At 40.8% G+C, this 22138-nt stretch overlaps 2 protein-coding genes across 3 annotated transcripts; both read left to right on the top strand.

The window, feature by feature from the left end:
• Positions 1–44: 44 nt before the first annotated feature.
• On the top strand, positions 45–12857 carry sfi1 (SFI1 centrin binding protein). 2 transcript variants are annotated; one of them, XM_023280284.3, is made up of 31 exons: positions 45–618; positions 703–774; positions 897–1007; positions 1108–1202; positions 1312–1429; positions 1517–1619; positions 1992–2148; positions 2264–2425; positions 2549–2619; positions 2714–2806; positions 2912–3009; positions 3145–3211; positions 3724–3854; positions 3947–4028; positions 4108–4286; positions 4378–4453; positions 4742–4837; positions 4935–5011; positions 5119–5221; positions 5321–5417; positions 6490–6650; positions 6730–6804; positions 7450–7524; positions 7624–7800; positions 7875–8080; positions 8165–8248; positions 8415–8676; positions 8779–8875; positions 8980–9115; positions 9223–9322; positions 11824–12857. In XM_023280284.3, exons 1-31 carry the CDS (start codon positions 455–457, stop codon positions 11995–11997), a joined length of 3699 nt encoding a protein of 1232 aa, XP_023136052.1. In that variant the 5' UTR covers positions 45–454; the 3' UTR covers positions 11998–12857. The 2 variants fall into 2 exon arrangements, with proteins under 2 accessions (XP_023136052.1, XP_035808744.1); XM_035952851.2 differs by lacking the exon at positions 1108–1202 and having other exon boundaries at positions 550–618.
• Positions 12451–22032, top strand: sxph (saxiphilin). The gene is made up of 17 exons (XM_023280293.3): positions 12451–12592; positions 12963–13126; positions 14297–14396; positions 14490–14666; positions 14767–14929; positions 15018–15082; positions 16087–16244; positions 16337–16523; positions 16610–16758; positions 16849–16939; positions 18592–18639; positions 18727–18909; positions 19085–19232; positions 20151–20233; positions 20329–20513; positions 21194–21380; positions 21488–22032. Exons 1-17 carry the CDS (start codon positions 12538–12540, stop codon positions 21529–21531), a joined length of 2187 nt encoding a protein of 728 aa, XP_023136061.1. The 5' UTR covers positions 12451–12537; the 3' UTR covers positions 21532–22032.
• The last annotated feature ends 106 nt before the right edge of the window (positions 22033–22138 follow it).

Genomic DNA, 22138 nt, shown 5'->3' with positions numbered 1-22138 from the left:
GGAAGGTCCGGGTCTGACATGGCGTGTCACCCTTACCTTGAGAGGACCTAGTTGCGTTGTAGCTCACCGTATTGGAGTAGGCGCACAACAATTGAAACTGCCATAAAGTGAAATGTATTATAACCGCTGCATTAGTTTAAACCTGACCAGAATATTAAATGGTGTATAAGATTTAACCCTACAACCGCTACAGCCAGAACTCAACAGTCTCTACTGCGCAGAGCGTCGGCGCAGGTTGTTGCCGTTGACAACACGGCGGTGACGGTGTCACAGCGGCGTTCACGTGACCGGGAAAAACAAACGCGCGACGATTTGTGACCTATTGTGCACTGAAGAAGCATATTGGTGTTTAGTTGGATACTGAGATCTTGAAAGTGTTGGCCTTTGGTGCTTTTATTTTACAAACGATCCTGTGATTGTACTGAACAGTAAAGTAGTGGTTTGACTTGGTATAATGCAAAGTAACGCCAGAAGTTCAGATTCACTAAGACCTCGACCAAGCAGCATCACAAGTGTTGGTGAAACAAAACGAGTGCGCAAAGTTCCCACCAGGAAGGTTCCTTACAGAGTTGGATACAGCTGGAATAAAGGTGGAAGACTCAAAGAGCTGCGAATAAGGTACTGAGACACTTTAGTTACCAAATTTTATCTTACTGCTTGGGTCATATATGACTTAGTCTAACTTAAGTTTAACTTCTGCAGGCACTTGGCAAGGAAGTTTCTGAAGATATGGATACGGAACACCTTTGGTCGAATTCTTCCTCATGAAGCCAAGTAATATGATACATGAAACGAGACGTATAAATATGTGTGTTGTTAAAGCTAGGATCATGGTCTTTTTGTCACTTTAAATGTTCCACCTGCTCTTAAATTAAAACTAATGTTGTGTGTTGCAGGCTCTACTATAACAGTGTGGTCCTGAGACGAGCCTTTGAAGGATGGAGAGATGAGTGGTGGGCGTCCAGGAGGGAGTGGAGTCTCACACTGCGGGCCGAGTGTCACTACAGGTCGCTACAGGACATTATACAACATTTTACGGTCTTGTAGCTCACTATGTTCGTCACTGAAGGCTGGTTATGTGTGCTTCTGATGTTATATGTGTTTTAGGTATTACCTGTATAACTGGACATTTAACAGTTGGCGAAAGTTTATATCATTGCAGAGGGAAAAGAAGGCTAAAGTGCAGCATGCTCAAGCGTTTGGTATGATTTTAACACACAGAATGAGAGTCTTGCTAGCCTTCAAGCCACATGTTTTGTGAGATATCAAAGGCAGATGGTGCGCCATGAATCACTTTGCTTCTTTAATCAGCTGACAAGCAACGGATGCGTCTGGTTTGGGACAGATGGGAGGTTTTCACAGAGATGAGGAGAATGAAGAACAAAATGCTTGAATCAGCTCTTGAGCACAGCAGGCTCTCAACTATGCAGTGAGGGGATTGTATTTACTAAATCTTTCCATATTTGCTCATAGTCTAGAGCATATTCCTGGTTTTAACTCTGTTGTGTTTTTTTAGTTCAGTGTGGAGCATTTGGCAGATGAGGCTACAGCAGCATCAAGACCTTTATACTATAGAGGAAAAAGTTCTGAACAGGAGAACACTGACCTCACAGAAGAGGGTAAAGACGTTAACACTAACATTAACACTGCAACCTTCACTTGAATACTATAATCAGCAACTATTTTTACAGTAATTTTTAAGGAAAAAAATAGAAATTCTCTGATTTCAGCTCCTTAAATTACAATATCTTCTGGTTTCTCTACTCTCCTATGATACTAAACTGAATATCTTTGGATTGTGAATGAAGCAAGACATTTGATTAAAATGAATCAAGACAATAATCAACAGATTACCTGACAGTGAAAACAACTGTTAGCTACAGTTCTGTCCAACACGCCTATAAATCACACATTGCCAACTTTATGAGCTATGATTGCTGATCTCACTTGTATTTTTCTAATATTTTTGGGCTTTCTATGTCTTGTCAAAGGCTTGGCTTAAATGGAAAGAAATGCACTCAGCTGCTCGTCATCAGAAAGACAAAGAATCCAAAGCTGCACTTCACTTCAACCGAACTCTGAAAAGAAGAACATTGACTCAGTGGATAAATTATATCTCCTGTTGCCAGACCAAAAAGACAAAACAAGGTCAATACGAACTGTCCGTGTGGCTTCATGTTCCTATACCTGAATTTTTATCTGCTTTTTCACGTGTAAAACTTCATTTGTTTCTTACAGTTGTATTTGTTTGTGTTTTTCTTAGCTGTGGCTCAGCAAGTCTGTTGTTTCCACCTTTTGCGAAAGTGTTGGAGTAAATGGAGCAGCGCACTGGAAGACAAACAGTCCAAAGAGACCCGTTTGCAAGTGGCAGAACATTTGGCCATACAGAGCGTCCAGCGCCGAGCACTGGCACGCTGGAGAGCTTGTATCCTAATCCATGCATTAAATACACTTAACTTCAGTTTTTATAACTGCTATAGAACCCCACAGTCTACAAAAGGTTAGTTAGTTCTGACAATTGTTATTTGATTCCTGAGCTCCTTAGAAGACATGACATTCTGCAGAGAAGAGGCTGAAAGAAACCAGATAGCAACTCAGCATCTCCAACATCAATTACTGGTAACAAACAAACAAGCACACACTGAATAAAGCAAACAAATAAGTGGAGACCATGGTTATATCATGTATTGATCACTATGTGTTCTTGTTGCAGCGTGCTGGATTGCGGGGCTTTTCTCTTAATGCCATGCAGAACAAAGCATACAGACTGAACAACAACATGGCTGTTCAGCATCGACAGCAAACAGTAATTAATGAGCACACTATGATCTTCACACTACAGTGTCATTTACAGTTTTTCTCCGTGAAGTTTGGAAAGCATCTGGAGGGTTGATGTTTGTGCTTTTTGTAGATGATGAGCAGGTACTGGAAATTATGGCAGGGCCGTCTGGAGGAAGCTGAAGACCAGAGTTTTCAACCGCTCACAGAGATGGCTCAGACTAACTACAGGTGCTTTTATTAAGTGCTCTACTTTGTAGCATCTAAGCTACAAATATACTGCATATTGCTTCTTTTGTCTGCACAATTCCAATCTAAATTTTGACATAACCTGTTTTTTTGTTGTTTTTTTTTTAATCGCTGAAGTGTTTTGCTGTTGAGCAGCTGTTTTCAACACTGGAGAGAGAAACTTGCTGACCAGAGACACATGCAGGTATTTTTACATCCAAAGCAACAAAGCAAAGACAAGGATGCATTTCTATAGATGAGAAGAAAAGATGTTTATCTGCCAAAAAGGAATTTCTGTGAACGTCCCATATGGTGAAAATCCTTTTTTATTGTGGTTTGTGCGTTCGAAAAATGCGGAGGAGTAAAATATAAGCTGTGAGAACATGAAGACAGCTGGGATTCCTTTAGACCAGCCCAGCGGCACTTAAAACTACAAACACTGAAATAGCTCATTTAAAACAGGACTAAAACCAGGGATTATACAGTCACAGTGAAATATACCACCGTAGCCGTATTTTAAGCTAAAATTTGATCACCTTCTGGGGACATGTGAGACTTGCATCGGTTTGTTGAAAGAGGACACAATATGCGAACTTTAAGTGAAAAGTCTAGGAGCATAAGAACACAGTTAATTAAATCCTTTGATATTTAGGCAAAGAGTAGTTTAAAATATGAGCTGTTTGATGTTATTTGACTCAAAGACTTGTTTTTCTATAGGAATTGGAGCTTCGTGCAGACATTTGGTTTGTAGACCGCACGTTACCTCGGTGTTTCAAGTCATGGGTCGAGTTCACTCTGCAGAGACGACTGCATAAACGGAGAAAACACAGAGCTGAAGTCTACAATCGGTGAGTTACCACCTTTTTCCCCTGGACTTTTAAACATGTTGTAAACTCAGCAGGCTGACCTATGCGTTGTCTCTCCATGATTTGTTTGTCAGACAGCGTCGGTACTCTTGGGTGTTTTACACCTGGTGGGGACGGTCAGAGAAGCACAAGGAGGAAATGCTTTCTGAGCGGATGGTATGTCAGCTTCACATGAAAACTGTGTTGTCGATTAAGACCGCAGCTGTGCAACACACGCATAATATTTTTTTTCCAGGCAATTCTTCACGAGGAACGATGTCACATGCAGAGAGCCTGGGCTCGATGGAGACACCGCACACAACAACAGGTGAAAGAGGCGGAGAAGCAGGAGGCTTCACAACACCTGTACCTGCACAGACTTCTCCAGAAGACGATGACCCAGTGGAAGGACAACAGCGCTGAGATACGAGAAAGGTGAAGCAAACAGATCTGCTGGGATTGTCAGTACATCTCAGCTGTGAACTTACAGCGTTATTTGCTAATATATTTGTTGTTTTCATGTCAGGAGACACCGAGAGCAGCAGGCCTGCCATCAGGATGACCTGCGCTGCATGAGATGGGCTGTAGAAAAATGGAAAAAGGTGCTTTTTTTTAGTCTTCGTCCTATCTAGTCTGCACACCATCTGTTCATAGAGTTTATAAACTGTAAAGCATCAGTGCTTTTGGCCTCAGATTAAAAAGGACAAAAACTGAACTGTTTAAATCTGGAAACTTGTATCTTATAAATATTCTGCTGAGCATCTCTGGAAACCTGTACACTGTCGAGATGAGAGAAGAGCTTTGATATGTCATACCAACACACATCAGATGAGCAGTTGTCTGTTTCAGGTTTGTGTGTGTTTGTTAGTCACTCCACTGTGTGTTATCAGTTTGTTCAGAGCCAGAGGGTGAAGAAAAACAAGCTGGAGCAGATGCAGCATTACCATGAAGTTAAACTTCTCAAACACTCCTTTGTGGCCTGGAAGGTACATAAGTATTAGTTACAGGCAATATATTCACATGAATCATGTGCTTGGCATGATGCAAATGGTGTTTAAGTTCTTACACGTTGTGTTTTTACAGAAACACCATCTGCAGATGTCTCATGTGTATGACCATGCAGAGGAACTTTACAAGCAGCAAATGCAGCGTTTCCTCAGGTAATAAGCACAAATACATATAACTTCCTTGAGCAGCTGAGAGTTCTCTATTTAGAAACTATACATCTACATCATCATCATCATCAGTTTCATTCATGTTTCCTCAGGCAAGTTCTCGCTGTGTGGAGGGAAAACGCAGCACTGATGACAGAGGTCCGAGTGGCAGAGCAACAAGCACAGAACCACTTTAAGCACCGACTTCAACTTAAGGTTATGAATCGGTCTTCTGCCTTCATCTTTAAAACCATCACAGCTACTCACTTTGTCAATGTTTTTACTGATTGCTTTCTTTACATTGAATCTCTAAAGGTGTTTCTTGCTTGGAGAGAAGTAACTAAATGTGCAGTGTTGAAACACCACCAGCAGGAGGAAGCACTGAGCAGGGCTCGGAGCTCTATAAATCAAGGTAAATACAGGTTGCAGTCCCCTCTTCTCATTCCTCAGTTTGTACAAACTTGATTCCTTTTCTCACCTCCTCTTCTCGCGTCTTAGTCGTGCCCACCTGAGATGAAGGCAGATAAGACCAGAGAGGAACATGACATTTATTTGTATGAAAAATACTTTACAGATATTGCTACACAAACGCTGGAGTGCAGAGCGATTGATTGTACATTCGATAAATTCAATGAACTAAGGCAACTTATTGATATTGTACAAAAGGAACACTTGCAGAATCTTCCTCCTGCCTTGGTTTTTATATTCCAGCTGTTTGTCAAGTCCCTTTTACATGTCATAAGTGTTGAAAAGGCTTCCTCAAAGGTACAGCAAGAATGTACATCTATTTTTCTCACTCTTGCAGCTTGATAGTAACCAAGTATTTGTTTAATGTGGTTTGAATTGCTCTCGGGCTGCACAGTGGTGTAGTGGTTAGCACTTTCGCCTTGCAGCTAGAAGGTCCCTGGTTCACGTCCCGGCTTTCCCGGGATCTTTCTGCATGGAGTTTGCATGTTCTCCCTGTGCATGCGTGGGTTTTCTCCGGGTACTCCGGCTTCCTCCCACAGTCCAAAAATATGCTGAGGTTAATTGATCATTCTAAATTGCCCGTAGGTGTGAATGTGAGAGTGATTGTTTGTCTTTGTATGTGGCCCTGCGACAGACTGGTGATCTGTCTAGGGTGTCCCCTGCCTTCGCCCGAGTCAGCTGGGATAGACTCCAGCACCCCCCCGCGACCCTAGTGAGGATTAAGCGGTGTATAGATAATGGATGGATGAATTGCTCTCATACTGTTTACAACCAAACTTTAAAAGTTCATAAATCAGTGCAAGACACCCACAGTAGGAAAGTGCAAATGACAGAGATCAAAGAAATTTAAGACAAATGCAACATATGTCATGCACTTATCACAGTTTTCTGAGCATTAGTCACAGATTTATCAGTTAGTAATGAGCTGTTAAGTCAGAATGCTGATATTAAGATAAGCCAAGCAAAGTGTACCGGAAATGTTGTACACTTTTTACCTTAATGTTTTCTGTTTTTAGTGCAGCTGCTGCAGTTTTTCAAACAGTGGCGGAAACAAACCGCGGAGGCTCGAAGTGAGAGGATGTGCATGGAAAAGGCCAGACGGCACCACAATTCCAAACTCCTGTCTAAAACTCTGAAAGCATGGAACAGATACCACTACCAGCACCAGAAAAATAAGGTTATCTTTTCATTATCCCTTACCTGTTAATATCATGCTGTAACATGAATTCTTAAAAATTAAATTCCTTTTTCCATAGGTGATGAAACGACAAGGAATCTTGTTACTGAGATTAAAAATGTACCAGACATATTACGAACAATGGAAAATGAAGGTTTGTTGATGTTCTTTTTTACATTTTGAACAAACTATTGTATAAAAATTGATGTTGACTTTGGAAGAGGACAGAATCAGCCATGTTTTGTTTGAAACACAACTATGAGTGGATATTACTTTGCAATAGTAAAGGGAGGATACTTTTATAAGCAATATCATTAATAGTATTTATTTATTAATGAACTTCAGGCAAGGTTTAATCAAGTCAGTATTTGGTGTGAGCACCCTTTCGCTATAAAACAGCACTGGTTCTTCTTGGTACTACACAGTTTTTCAGGGTCCTTTGCAGGTGGGTTGTTCAAGTCTCTTGGGTGAAGTTGCCATAGATAATTTATGTGTTCAGACTATCTCAGTCTCTTCATGTAATCCCAGACGGACTCCATGATGTTGAGATCAGGGCTCTGTGGAGGTCCTACCATTGGTTGCAGTGCGCCATGTGTTTATTGTGGCAAAGATAGTTCTTTAGGACTCTGTGTGGGGTCGTTGTCATGCCACAGAATGAATGTGGATGCCTTTTTGATATTATTGTGTGATGTGTGTTGGATAAGAATCTGAAGTGGCCACAACATTTGCACAGTACTGTATGTGGTTTGATTTAGTGCAGTTAAACTGGCTGTAACTTTGGTTTTCTTCCTGCTAACAGCTGCAGCACAGACGGAGGGAAGCTAAGCAGACAGAACGAGCTCTCTGGCACTGGGCCCTGACTCTGCAGGCCAAGGTAACACCTGCCTCCGCATTCTTCTCTCACTACTAAACTGACCACTGTATGCGCTGCAGACAGGATTTATTGAGATGTTGTTTTGTGAATCTGCTGCAGGTGTTGTATGGCTGGAGGTTGTGGGTCACAGAGCAGCACAGGGAGCAAGAACAAACAGCCAGAGCTGCACAGGTCTACAGAGACCAGCTGCTGAGGGAGGGCGTCACATGCATCCTCACATACGCTGCTCATATGAGCGATCTCACAACGAGCCTCACGCAACGCAGCCAAGAGCAAGTGAGTTATTGTGTTTCCTGTGAGTTTTTTTAGACATCAGATTTCATTTCATCAAATGCGCATGTGTCCTGCAGAGATCGCAACGTCTCCAGAGAGTTGTTAGACGTTGTGCCATGCGGTGGAAGCAGCGAGCGCTGTGCAAACCACGAAGAGAGCGAGAGGTCAGAGCGCAACCACCGAAAAAGAGCGTGACCTTCTGTTTGACTGCACCTGCACTGAACAGCATATCCTCGTCTGACTCAGCAGAGCACGTAGCGGAAGATGAACTGCTTAGCAAGCTGTGAGTGTGTGCTTCTGTTTGACAGGCTGTGACAGTGTGTCCAACACATGGACTAAGTCTTACACAGTTTGTCTTTTTCTACAGGGTTCTTAACAGAACACCTCGGCGTCAGCCACGTCGCCACCAGAAGCTCCTTGAATCGCCAGTGAAAGCGTTGGAACCAACAGGGTACAGCAGTTGTTAATAAATTAATACTTTTTGTCATTTCTGTGCATACGTAACCTACATTATGTTATTTTCTAAATATTAGACACATTTTATATCATGAATCAGCTTAAAGTGAAGGGTTGTGTTACGAGTCTGCATAAGGCACTAACTGATTCTTCTTTTTTAGCACCCAGAAACAAACTGGCAGCACCAGCAGTGAGGCATCTTCGTTTGAGTTCAGGTTTCCTTCACAGGATGACCGTCTTGCACTGTCGTCCTGCCTCCATCCTGCTAAAGTCCCTGTTACCTCTACACATCAGAGTCCCCTCAGATCTACTGTATCCTCCTCTGAACCTTGCATGCCCACCTTGGACTCTCCTCAGGAAGCCCAACACCAAGAGCTCCTTTTACCTCCTTCTGCTTTCATGACTGCTGAGACTCTGAATACGGTAATAATAACTTGTTTGACTTTGACACATATCACTAAGTATTCATTGCTATAGTAAATAACTTGACCTGGGTTATTTCATATGTTTGTTTTCTTTCTTAAGTTGGGGAACGGCAGCAGCTCAGATCTTGGAGATGCTCCTCTTGTGCCTTTTCACCAGTTTATCACTTCATTTAAACACCACTCATCAACCCATCCAGGTATGTTAACTGCACCTTTCCTCTCAATATGAGCTTATTAAGCTTGATTAGACAAAACATTTCACACCCCAACGTGAAAACAACTGTTGTGATGCTTTTTAAAGAAATACATGTGAGGGCTTCCAGTGGAGAAACTGAGATTCCTCATGTAGAAGCTGATGCAACATCAGGTCTGACAAAAGAGCTTCTCAGCATTCGCCTAGAGATGAAGAGCTTCCTGCAGGAGAGAAAGCAACTCCGGTACAAATCTGTGACATTTGTTCCATTCTTCTTTTTAGATCTGAATCTTTTAGATTGTACATGCTGTCTACATAGTGGCTGGTGTTTAACTGTGTTTGTGCACTCAGGGCATGGCGAAAACTGCAAGAGGTATTACAGAGTTGGCTGCAGACCAGTGGAAAGGACGAACATATGGAAAAAAATGCAGTTTGTCAAGAGTTAAAGGAGGTAAAGACATAGAAAACAACACCTATAAACATCGCAAACAGGTAAAAACACATAAGGACAGTTATTAGCACCTGCATTCAGGGATGACACTGTTTTATGCATTTTTTTAAAAGATGCAGCCCAAATGTCATTGTTGACGATCTGAAGCTTGATTCATTTCGCGCTTGAGTTTAGGCTTGATCACCAAGCTAAAAGAGCATGTCTGTGTAGATTCTCAGTCATCCAGGTTATGGTAATTGTACAAGCTTCAGTAGAAATCAACTGGACATCTCTTGTAGGTTCTCGATGACGTTTCACCTCTCATCCAAGAGGTTTCTTCAGTTCTTCTGAACTGAAGCTGACTGTAGATCCTGTCAGGTCTTTCTTTCTCTTGATTCCCAAAGGAACATAACCAGCCATCCATTCGGAGTTCCAGTTAGGAAAATCGGGATATCATGCCTGGAAGATGGGGATGCTATTCCAGACACTGCAGAGTTGGAACAGATCAGCTTACACTGTGGAAAAGGACACAACTTGTAGGGCGCAAAAGGGATATATTCTGTATATTTTTTTTTATTATACCTTTATTTTTACCTCTCTTGGACGAGAAGTGAATCATCTTCAAGAACCTACAGGAAACGTCCAGTTGATTTTCACTGAAGCTCCTACGAAACTAAAAGAACATAAATCGAGTAACTTGGTTGTGTTCAAGTATTTAACAAATCAACATTCTTACCCAAACCTATAGGGAGTCGCTTGGCCCATGCTAACACTGGACAGGCCACCACTCCATCACAGAGCTACCAAGAGACAGACAAGTGTACATGCTAATTCTCACATCTAGAGCCAATTTAGATTCACCAATTAACCTGCCATACATGTCTTTGAACTGTAGGAAGACACAGAGAAAACAAGCAAACAAAGGTTGTCCAAAACATTGAATTCAGAACCTTCAAGCTATTAGATAGATAGATAGATAGATAGATAGATAGATAGATAGATAGATAGATAGATAGATAGATAGATAGATAGATAGATAGATAGATAGATAGATAGATAGATAGATAGATAGATAGATAGATAGATAGATTAAACCTTTATTGATCCCACAGCGGGGAAATTTACAATGTAACAGCAGCAAATGGAACAGAATAAAAAGGAGAGCAGCACACAATGCACACAGTGCACAGATATATTTTCTCCTTCTAGAAGAAAAAAATACAATATTTACAGCAACATTCCTATGAAATTGCACAGCATCATTTCGTACATTTTTTATTGCACAGTTTGTAGGTGGGTGAACTGAACTACTGGGAGCAGGTTGATTGTAAAGTCTGACTGCAGCAGGAAGGATGGACCTGCGGTATCTTTCCTTTAGACACTGTGGGTGAAGCAGTCTGTCACTGAAGGAGCTGCCCAGTGATGATACTGTTTCCTGCAGAGGGTGGGAGGTGTCCTCCATGATAGACAATGACATGATAGACATGAGAGACACCAGTGTTCACCACTGCATCACTGTCTTACCCTTAAAACCATTAATACTTAATCTGAAAACATGATCTCAGATCAAGTATTGGTGTTTTTCAGCTAAGATAGTTTAATTTCTTTAAATTTGATGTATCGTACAGTTATTTAAGAAAATCTGCATTGTGCATAACCTTTTATAACCACACCTGATAACGATAATGTAACAGGTTTCATGGTTGATTTGGTTTAGTACTACAGGTCACAGAAATTTGGGGGACTAGACAAAGTTTTGTTGTATTTCCACCTGGAACCTGCAGTGTACTAACAGTATAATGAGCACAGATTCCCACCACTTGGGTTTCATGCATTACAAACCTGAAGAACCAGTCCTGTTAAATTGCCAGTTGTGTTTTTTTACGTCATTGTTAATTTTCAGAATTGGTTTCCGGTGGACTGAATTATGCTGGTATTACAGCTTGACATTGCATAGCGGAGAGTAGTTTTACAGTGTTTGAGTGGAGTCATAGGTGAGCTGGAGGCATGGGTGGAGAATGAGACAGGGGTGATCTGCACATTAAAAGGAAACAGTGGTGTAGAGTTACATCTAAACAATTTAATTGAAAACAACTGCTAGATATGTCATTTTCATATACAGAGATGAGTTTTTATGGTTTAAATCCAAGACAGAGGGATATTTTGATAAAGCAGTCGGCCAACAATTGTGCTTTCTCCATCATTCTGACTGTATGCTGCACACACAATGAGTCTATAAAAAGCACAGGGAAGTGAAAGTTACCTTGCTGAGTAGTTGGAGATGTGCACACTGTCCAAATTTCTTTGACTATAGAAAGAAATACTCACATTCTGATTGTGAGGCTAGACTTCCTAAGTTACTGTCACTGTTGGCTTGAGCTTTGCATTCATTTCTCAGCAGCCTGACTGAATCTCTGGCTGTGAAAAGTTAAACAGGGGTCACATAAGGGGATGATGAATTACATCACAGATGCTGCATGATACCGTTAATGTGTCACAGTTGTTGTTTTTGATGTTGACAGTTGGAAGAGCGCATCGACAGACTGTCCACCGAGCTGGAAAAACGGAGACCAGGGATGCTGCTGCACACAGAGAGAGTCCAACATTTACAGTCAGCCCTCCACACTTCAGGAGTGTATTTCCTGTGTCAAGAAGAAAGAGAGATGGAAATTAATAACTCTGTGCTTACAACATGACAGTGAAGATCCTCACACACTGCCAAAGTGGTTACACCTGCTGCTTGTCTGGATGGGTGCATTTTCATCTTCAATAGATGCATATTTTGCTGAAAACTTGCTTAAATTTTATACCTTCACTGCACTCAGCTGGTGAGGAAAAGCAGATATCTTAACACCGCTGCAATGCTGGTGGTTCTTTTTAAACGTCCTGAAATTGATTCCGTTTATCCAAAAACATAAAAACCAAGTACCACGGAGCAGTCTGGAGCTCTCCACTATAAAATGACGGAAACGTTGGATAGGGGTCGTCCTTGTGACAGATGGTGCGTACTAAATATTTTCCATATGTGTGCAAAAAGTGACTTTACTGTTTTCAGAGGAGCTGCCCTTGCGCAATAGGTGTTCCATTTCCCCGTTAGCGCCAGTGCCTCTAATTCTTTAGAAAATCTATGCCGGAAAATCGGGGATTTTGGACTAACAGAGGAGACAGCTGTGTGTTCCACTGTGCTGACTGCATGAGACAAATTTGTCTGAATCTTTGATCTACAGCAGAGCAGAATGCGGGGACTTTATCCCATTTTACTCATTTTTGTCTTTGTCTGCTGCGTCAGGGGTGAGTGCTGTTACTAGTAAGTCTATTTATTGTCATTGTTCAGTTATTTAATGTTGCTCTTCAGCCCCAGTTTGTTGTTGAATGTTCTAAGTCTGTCCATCCCTTTGTTCATGTTGGCATTTGTTTGCTGGCATCATGTTGGAACTTTTGCTTTCTAGCTTTTTATTAGAGCTGATCATTGATGTATTGTAAAAGCTTTTCAGTGTACTGAAATTTTGCTTGACATTTCCTTTTAAAAAATAAATGCACAAAGAAATTCATTAAATACCTGCCTCCTGTACAAGGAATAGAACCAATAACCGAATTCTCCACTAAAAGAACTAAATGCATATTACTGCTCTAATCCTGGACCATTTGAACTGTTCTTCAGCTAAGAAGATGCGATGGTGCACAGTGTCAGATCCTGAGCAGAGGAAGTGTGCAGAACTAGCTAAAGCTCTGGTTGCAGTGCTGCCTCCAGCTGCCGTGGCTGCTTTTGCTAGACTCTCCTGCATACGAGCGTCAAGCACGGCTGACTGCATCGACAGGATCAAGGTGGGCAATTTTTAAATGAAATGTCACAGTTTTAGCTCTGAGGGCTATTTAGTATAAACATCTGCAGAGGCTGGATATGTCTATTTACCATTATATGTTTCGAAATGTTCATGAAATGCCTTCTATCATAAAAAAGAATATAATTAATATTTAGCAACAGCAAAATTATAAAACGTGTATATTGTTTGATTTAACACAGACAAACTGGTTAAAGGAAGCTGTGCAGTCAGAAGGTGTCAAAGGTTGAACAAGGAAATATAAAAATCAGGAAGCAAAGGTGACTGGAATTTACTGTTTCCTTAAAGACATCCCTCATAAAACTATAAAATCTTGTAGCTTTCATTTTCAACATCATAAAACATGGTGACCTTAAGTCATCCCTCACCTGGCAGTTTCACAACTGTTCATTTCTTTGATTCAAGTAAATTTCAGGTAGTTTATGGGCCATGATCCATGTGATTTAGGGGTGACATTATGTCCTGGGACTTCCCATCGGTCAGAAGCTTGTTGGATGAGAGGTGAAACATCTTTAAGAACTTAAACGAGAAGTCCAGTTACTTCCTACTGAAGCACTGAGGATTACTGTGACCTGAATGAGTGAGAATCTACACAGACAAATCAACAAATTAACAATATTAAAACCACACTACCAGGTTGAAATCTAAATGAATTAAAACACTAATTTAGTTAATATTATATGATGTTTGACCTCACTGTAAGGTGGAATTGAATTTCAAATGTTGCTCTAAAGATGAACTATGACTGGTTAAACATTAGGGATCAACCAGCAGGTTTTTTTTCAGTGTTGATATCAGTTATTGGTCATCAAGGAGACCAATAACTCGGATCCAATATACATTTTAGCTAAAAATTAAGAAGTTTCTCAACTCCAACACAAAGCTTAATTGAAATGCCTTTATTTAGATTTTACATGTGTTTAATTAAAATAAACTTTTCAACATTCATCCTACAGTGTTGATTGGTTATCACGTGAAGTAACCAATCAGTGCTGTGGGTGGGACAATGCTCAGCATCACAGAGTGACTACAGATAAAGAGAGGCAGCTGCATTAGAGCCAAAGTAGAGCATAATTCCTATTAATATACGTACCACTGGAAGAAAAGTTACATAATATAAATTACAGCTCACTCTCTGAATCTTTTGTTTCAGGCTAATCGTGCTGATATTGTGACTTTAGATGCAGGGGAAGTTTATTCTGCTGTGAAGCAGTTCGACCTTGTTGCCGTTGCCAAGGAGATATACAGTGACGGTGGGTTTACTTCACATTTATGATCAACTTTAACATGTCTGTTCATCATGAAGATCTGACACGATCCACTGGTCTGTGTCTGTGTATCTGCAGGAGGCTGTATTCTGTCTGTGGCTGTGGTGAGAAACAGCAGCTTGGACATCCGATCCCTGCAGGGCCTCAAGAGTTGTCACAGTGGGGTTCGATGGACGGCTGGATGGAGTCTTCCTCTCGGCTTCCTGCTGTCCAGAAACTACCTGAGTTGGTCAAAAGAGCAGCCACTAAGTCAGGGTAATAAGCTAGTAAAAACAATATAACTTAATCTCTCCATTTTCTCACTTCTGATCTGTATTTCTTCAGTCCCCTAACTTGTTTTTCTCCTCTCTGGCAGATGTTAGTACCTTTTTCAGTGCCAGCTGTGTTCCTGGAGCTGCTGCCATGGCGCCTCCTCTGTGCTTTCTGTGCCAAGGCCAGAAGTCTTACATTCGCCAGAAGAATTACCACTGCGAAACGTCCCACAGTGAGCCCTTCTACAACAACCAGGGAGCCCTCAGGTCAGAATGTTTGATATAGTTCAAACATGTGCCTCGGCAGTAAAAACGTCAATGAATTGCTATTTTTGCCTCTTTTGCTATGCCACAGATGTCTCAGGAGGGGGGCAGGAGATGTTGCATTTGTGGACCATTTGGCCCTTGACAGCATCGACGGTGAGCAGTATAATCTAATGTTATAATGTCTGACTCCATTTGCTCTATTGCAGTAAATAACCTGGATCTGGATAACCCTGGTGGCTTAAGGGGTTTAAGACACGGATTATGTTCGTCCCATATAATTCTCTCTTCATATTTCCTGCTGTCTGTCTGTACAATAAAGGCAAAAATGTACAAAATTTACTAGACAGACACAAATAGCAGGTAGTGTCCTTCAAAGTTAGGTTAACAGTATGGTGAAACTGGCACTTTTTGGTTGTAAATTCAAGAACAAAACATTACAATAAGACAAACAATATTATTAGATGATCAACTTTATCTTATTGCCGTTTTTTTTAATCTCAAATTCAAATTCCTAAAGAAGCTAAATGGTAATTTTCACAACTGATAAGATCCTTCTGGAGGGATCTGCGTGCAAATATTTGTGCATATGAGGGAAACATTTTTAAGTGAAAACCTACCTTCTACTGAGCTGCTAACTTTTAGGCCGGCATAAGAAAATGTATAAAAGCTGCACACAGTGGATTCCTGCTATTGCTTTAACAGATGAAGATCAATGATTCAACACGCTGCCTTCTCCAAGATACAATACAGCAGTCACCCAACTGGTGTTTATGCCAAACCCTGTGCTACAAATCAGGGTCGTCGATCTAAGTGGCGGGTGTAGACAAGGGAAAGCACACAATATATGACAACATTAGAGTGAAAATGATCTTTTAATACAGTGTATTTTTCGTCACAACACAAAGCCAACTCCAGTCAGTTGTCTCACCTGAATATCAGCTGCTGCAGATGAGAGTTTGCACTCAGCAGAGATACCCAAATGAAGCAGATCAAACCTAAACAGTGGCAATTCAATGATGTATAAAAACAATATTACAATATGCTTTTATTAAATTACCCCTGTTAACATAGTTTAAAATCATTTCATTTGTGACGGCAAACGTCATTATTTAATTACAGTAGCATCTACTTTTCTCTGCTTTTTTACTTTCTGTCAGAGAGTGAGCAAGATGAGTTCAGTTTACTGTGCGCTGATGGCACACAGGCTCCTCTCAGCCACTACAGACAGTGTAATCTGGGCCGTGGTCCAGGAGGAGGAATGGTCACCAGACTCAATTTTCGCAAGGTTGTTCGCAAATTTCTAGCGACTGTGCAGGTATGTTTTTCTCACTTTTTGCCCACACATGTGACTCACTTTGTTGTAGCTGTTCTTTTGCTTCAGTGAAAAATTCTTTAATGATTCTTCAGCTGCTGTTTGGCCAACAAGGAAGAGAGAGGCACCGCTTCCAACTTTTCAACTCCTCATCTTTTGGAGAGAACGACCTTCTCTTCAAAGACGTCACAGAGAAACTGGCTGTTCTTCCAGATGACATGGATGTCAGTCAGGTGTTAGGCCTGGATTATGTTGCACTGCTGAAAGGTCTCGGCCATGAAGGTGCTTACACTCACTGATGTCCACATGTTAATTCATATATTCAAGCTGTGGTTTCATAGCACCACTGGCCCTGTGTGTGTTCGCAGGAAGCTCCTTGGAGGACAGTGTAGTACGATGGTGCTGCATCAGCCACGCAGAGCAGAAGAAATGTGAGCAGTGGGCTCTCAGTATAAAGTCAGACCCGCTGGTGTGCGTCAGAGCTGTGTCAATGCGTGACTGTATTGAGAAAATTAAGGTAAGTCATCTAAACTGCAAGAGGTCAATATTTTCATCGCTCTTTAGATAAATGTTGTACGAACTCCAACAACCTGTCCCTTCACCACAGAGGGACGAGGTGGACGCTGTGTCACTGGATGCAACTCACTCATTCATTGCAGGGAGATGTGGTCTTGTTCCTGTTGTGACAGAATATTATGGTAAGACTGTTGCATAAACTAACAAGAAAAGCACTCAGAGAGCACAGTGCTCCACCAAGGCTGTTCATTCCCCCATATGGCATCATCAGAAACGCAGCACTATTTTTTAGAAATCACAGCAACATAGAATGTGGCTATTTAATATAGATGTACCCATAATAAAATGACCTTGCGCTGAGCACAGGTGTGTGTTATGCATGTGTATGTTATGTACGGATCTCGAATTGCGTGACCAAAATATGTAGCAAGCGGTGGGAATTGATTGGACTCGGAAACACCCCCACAATTTAATCAGCTGTTCCTTGCATCATTTTCCACGGATAAGTCCTGATAAGTCCGTAGCGGTCGATTTGTAGTAGGATCGTAATCATGTGATCGTCTGTAGGCAGCTGACGTAGTGTTCACTTGTTGTCATAGTTACAGTGATGCCGTGCTGCTATCTTGCAATGATACAGAAATCTTTAACAAATCCATGGATCCAGACTATAAGCTGCATCACTGCCAGAATCTAATCAGGTGGTCCTTGTCATTTCTGACCTTCCCTGAAAATTTCATCAAATCGTTTTTTGAGCAATGTTGTGCACAGACGGAATAACAGATGGACAGACAAACATACGCTGATTGTCACATAACTCCGCTGCATTCCTTGGTGGAGTAACAGTGTATAAATAAATAGCAAAAAAGCTACTCCAAAATCAAGCTGGATAATTTCTTATATTCATAATAAACTAATTGAGTGATGGAATTTGTGTAGCCTAATTAAATGAGCAGGAGGCTAACAAAAAAACAGATAGCCAACAATGTCGATATTTGAGTAATCCAAGTCATTTGTCAAGCAAAATGCTTCTAATATCTATTTTTAGTGTCTCAGACATGAGAATTTGCTGCTTTTCTCACTTTTTATAGAGCTGTTAATTCATTGTTTTGGGGTTTTAGACTGCATTGAGGAAAGCACTGTACAAATAATATGGTAGTTATGGCTACAACTAATGATTATTTTGATTTTCAGTTCATTTGCAGGTGATTTTCCTAATTAATTTATTTATAGTTTTGTGTGTATACTATCAGAAACTAGTGAAATGTGTCCATCTGAGTTTCCCATAGTCCAAGATGACATCTACAAATTACTTAAGTTATATTTAGTCCCAACTATTTTAGATTTTTATTCATATAAAACAGAAGAGCAACAAATTGACACGTTTGAGAGACTCCAACCTGCAAATGTTGGTGTTTTGCTTGAAAAATGACTCAATTAACAAATTACTAACATTGTTGCTCATTATTTTTCTGTCAGTTGTTTGTTCAGCTAATTATTTTGAGTCTAACGGGCATTGAAACTGAATGTAGAAGCCTTGTTTGTCAGTGTTTTTTTTTAAACACATGCCTTTGAAAAGTAATTCTGTCAGTAAAATATGTTTTATTTGAGGTAAATCCAGTCATCGGCTGAAAGTATGTCATTTCCTGATGCCAGTTCTGTCTGCAGCTTTCAAAATTCAGTTCAAACAGGTTTTCTGCTATTTTCAGATATTTTAGAAACTACATTGTCAACTATAAAAATAACCACTGGATCACTTATTAGATTAACTGCAATGCTAGTCTTCATTAGTTAAAAAAACGATAAGTTTGGACTCTGCTTTCTTGAAATCTCTCAGGAAGAAAATGTGTCCCTGCTGCAGGATCGACTCACTTAGAGGCAGATGGTAAGATGAAGAGAAAAGCAGCTTGATGGTCAACTTACTGCTGCCTTCATTGTCTTTACTGCAAACCACCGCTGTTTCTCTCCCCAGTCTTGCCCTCGGTAGCAGCTTTAGCTGTGGCGAAGCGCTCCAGCAGGAACATTTTCATTGGGAACCTGGGAGGCCGTCGCTCGTGTCACGGACACATGTACAGTCCTGCAGGCTGGTTGCTGCCGTCCAGACACCAGTTAAGTGTGGAGCACAACAGCAGCTCAATCTGTGACCCAAACCAAGGTACTGTTTCCAAAAATTCACATGAAGCCCTGCTGCACTGTACTAACATATATCACATCTCTTCTCCGGTCTCAACCTCTTGACCTTTGTACTCCATACCGTTGGCTGCTTGTGATTTTAAGCGTTGCATTAAAACTCACATGTGACTGCAGTTTACCTCCTTGTGTTTCCTCAGTGTACAATGATGTGTTTTGGAAAGGCTGCCTTCCTGGATCTCTGGGGAATCTCTGCAAAGTGTGCATGGGAGGCACAGGCGAGGCTGCGACCAAACGCTGTGCTGACAACCACAATGAGCGTTACTATGGCAACATGGGGGCTTTAAGGTTTGTGCAGCGGCTTACCTCAGCCACAGTTTTCCATTCATCTGTGATTTAAAAAGAGGGTTCAGTCAAATTGTGAATAAGTATTACTTTTACAGCTATCCAGCCATTAAGAAAGTTTTAGTTTAATTTGTCCTGGTTTAAAGATATTTGCAGCCACTCTAATGCATTTGAACCTGATTTATTTGGTGCCAGCAGTAAACCAAACATCGACATATCACATTTTAAGCCTTTTAAATAACCTGTTATTTGGACATCCAGGAGTTACACAGCAATATTAGGATTCACTGAGAAGTTAATTTCTGGTCACCAAACAAATTTAAATGCAATATTCTCTGTCTTTTCCCTTTATTTTGGTCTCCACCAATACCTAAGAGAAATATCTGGCATTTTGGTTGTTAAATGCTCCAGTATATGCACCAGTTTACCTCTAAGTTTGTATCTACTGGGGAGAAAAGTACAACTAAAGTGCAACTGTCTACAGCTGTGAGAATGAATCAAGACAATACATTTGTGGGCTATGAAACTAATTTAGCTGAAATATGTTAGAATAAGCAGCAGGACACATGAGAATCCACAGAGCACAGTATCATTTATAATGACTTCCACTATGTTACAATGAAGACAGAGTTTTCAAAGACATTATTTTTAAAATATCTGGGGGCAAAGAAAACCAGAACTATCAATGAGGAAAAAAACCTAATTTGCCTGAAGTGACTGATTAATCCTTTACCCATGATGCTTTTCTTCCCATTGTTGCCAAGTGCTTGCTCAAAAGTAATCTGATGCAATGTTTGGATTTGTTGAATTTCTCTCTGTACTTTTATAAGGTCTTCACCTTTTCTATGTCAAGTGCCTTGAGATGACATGAGATGGTGCAATATAAATAAAACTGAGTTGAATTGTACTCATTACACACAGGTGCTTGGTTGGAGATCCCAGTGGTAAAAGCTACGGTGATGTGGCCTTTGTTGAGCAGCACAACCTTCAGGCCAACATCCTCAGTGAGATATTCAAGATGAAGAGTGGACGTAAACATACACAATGACACTGCCTGACTGTATGTTTATTATGTCGCTGTTGTCATGTATTGCTTCAGGTCTGAGCTCCACCGGTTGGGCAGAGGTTTGGACATCATCGGACTTGGAGCTGCTGTGTGGTGATGGTCGTCGCGCCCCGTTGTCAGAGTGGGAGAGTTGTAATCTAGGAGTCATCCCACCAAACACCATCATGACACGGCCAGTGCTCACAGCACGAGTGTACGACTTCCTTATGAAGTCACAGGTCAGTTTGTTTTAAAATAAGTGGAACTTTTTAGGATCCTGTTAGGATTACCTATTCAGTGTCCTGACAGACTGCTTGATAAATAGGGACGATGCTGCGCTTCTGAGAATGAAAGGGGGAAGGCAGCCGTGGAAAACAGCACTGTACATTGTGAGACAAGGAGAGTTTACATCGCATGGTAGCACCTCAAGTAAACATTTCAAAATGTAGTTAGCATGTGCCAGATTTACCGTCCCTCTTGCTCTCCTTGCCCTCTTACCTCCCATCTTCCCTCCCCTTCTATTTCTTCTTGCCCTGCGTTCATAATGGACAGTCAGGAGACTTTTTTTCTGAATACTGAGTGTACTGGATCTGTTAAAGCTGTGGCTTGAACAGATTTCTCATTTGAGAAGTAAAAACAAAAAACTTTTTGACTCTTGGTGTAATAAATTACTCCAAAATTGACAGAATGTTTCAGTGAGCAAGGATTGCGCTCATCAAAGAATATCTTGTTATGCTGTGTTTAGTTTAGTTGGGCCCAATAGATGATTGAAATCACAAAGCCAGCATGATTGTTGCCATCTATCCACTTGTTTTGCTTCATCTAGTGCACGTCACTGTAAATCAGGACAGACACCTAAAGAACACAGGGAGTGTTTAGGTGGATGTTTATTTTAAAACTGTTTCTTTTAACCTTATAGGAAACTTTGGCAGCCAACCTGAACCCAGAGTTTAACCTCTTTGAGTCTCAGCAATATGGAGAAAGTGATCTGCTGTTTAAAGATGCGACACAGTGTTTCGTCCACACAAGCCACATGGATTACCGCTCCATCCTTGGAGAGGAGTTTTACACTCATGTAGAGGCTGTCTTCAACTGCACGCACTCCGGTATGACTACAACCAAACACACTGGCTGACTGACTACAAGTCAGATATGCATTTATACTCTTGCATAAGTAGAATACTAATATTCATATTGTTTCTCTTTCTAACAGATATCTTGGAGTTTTGTAATCAGGATGTGTGCAGCATATTCTAATGGACACAGACGAAAGCAACATTTATTTTCTCTGTGCTTCTCACTTGTTCAACTCTTCATCCAAATATATGGTCTGTTCATACTTGATGACAGCAATCCATGACTGGAAAAATGCACAAAAGTAGTGACCATGCAGTGCCTAATCAGTCATTCAGTACAGTTTTGGCATAAATATGATGATACCATCATTCAAATGTCATCATAACTCAGAATTATTTGTAATTTTACACACTGTTTTGCAGCGCCAGTGTTTTCTTACCTTAAAACAAATACTTGACATTATCTCAGCAACGTGTCACACAAGGAGGCTGAGATGATGCCCAGCACTTTGTTAAGCACTGTATCACACGAGGATTACTACACCTCTGAATAAATATGAATGTTAACCCAGTGTGTGTGGAGTCTAAACATATAATCATGTTTCAGTGTATCTAGGTTTTGTCTGAATTCTGTGCACAGGGGCAAGTTGTGTCACATTTATTTAATAAACATTTCAATGAACGTTAGAATGGACTGTGTAAGATATGTGTGGATGTTGATTAAAACTGCAGTTTTATCTGTTTTAGATTAGTCTTCAAGCTTCTTTGAAATAGAAAACCTCTACGCT

Source organism: Amphiprion ocellaris, chromosome 5 (assembly GCF_022539595.1).
Source record: "Amphiprion ocellaris isolate individual 3 ecotype Okinawa chromosome 5, ASM2253959v1, whole genome shotgun sequence".
Lineage (NCBI taxonomy): Eukaryota > Metazoa > Chordata > Actinopteri > Pomacentridae > Amphiprion > Amphiprion ocellaris.
Note: the sequence above shows the minus strand (reverse complement) of the source record. Positions and strands in the feature narration are given on the sequence as shown.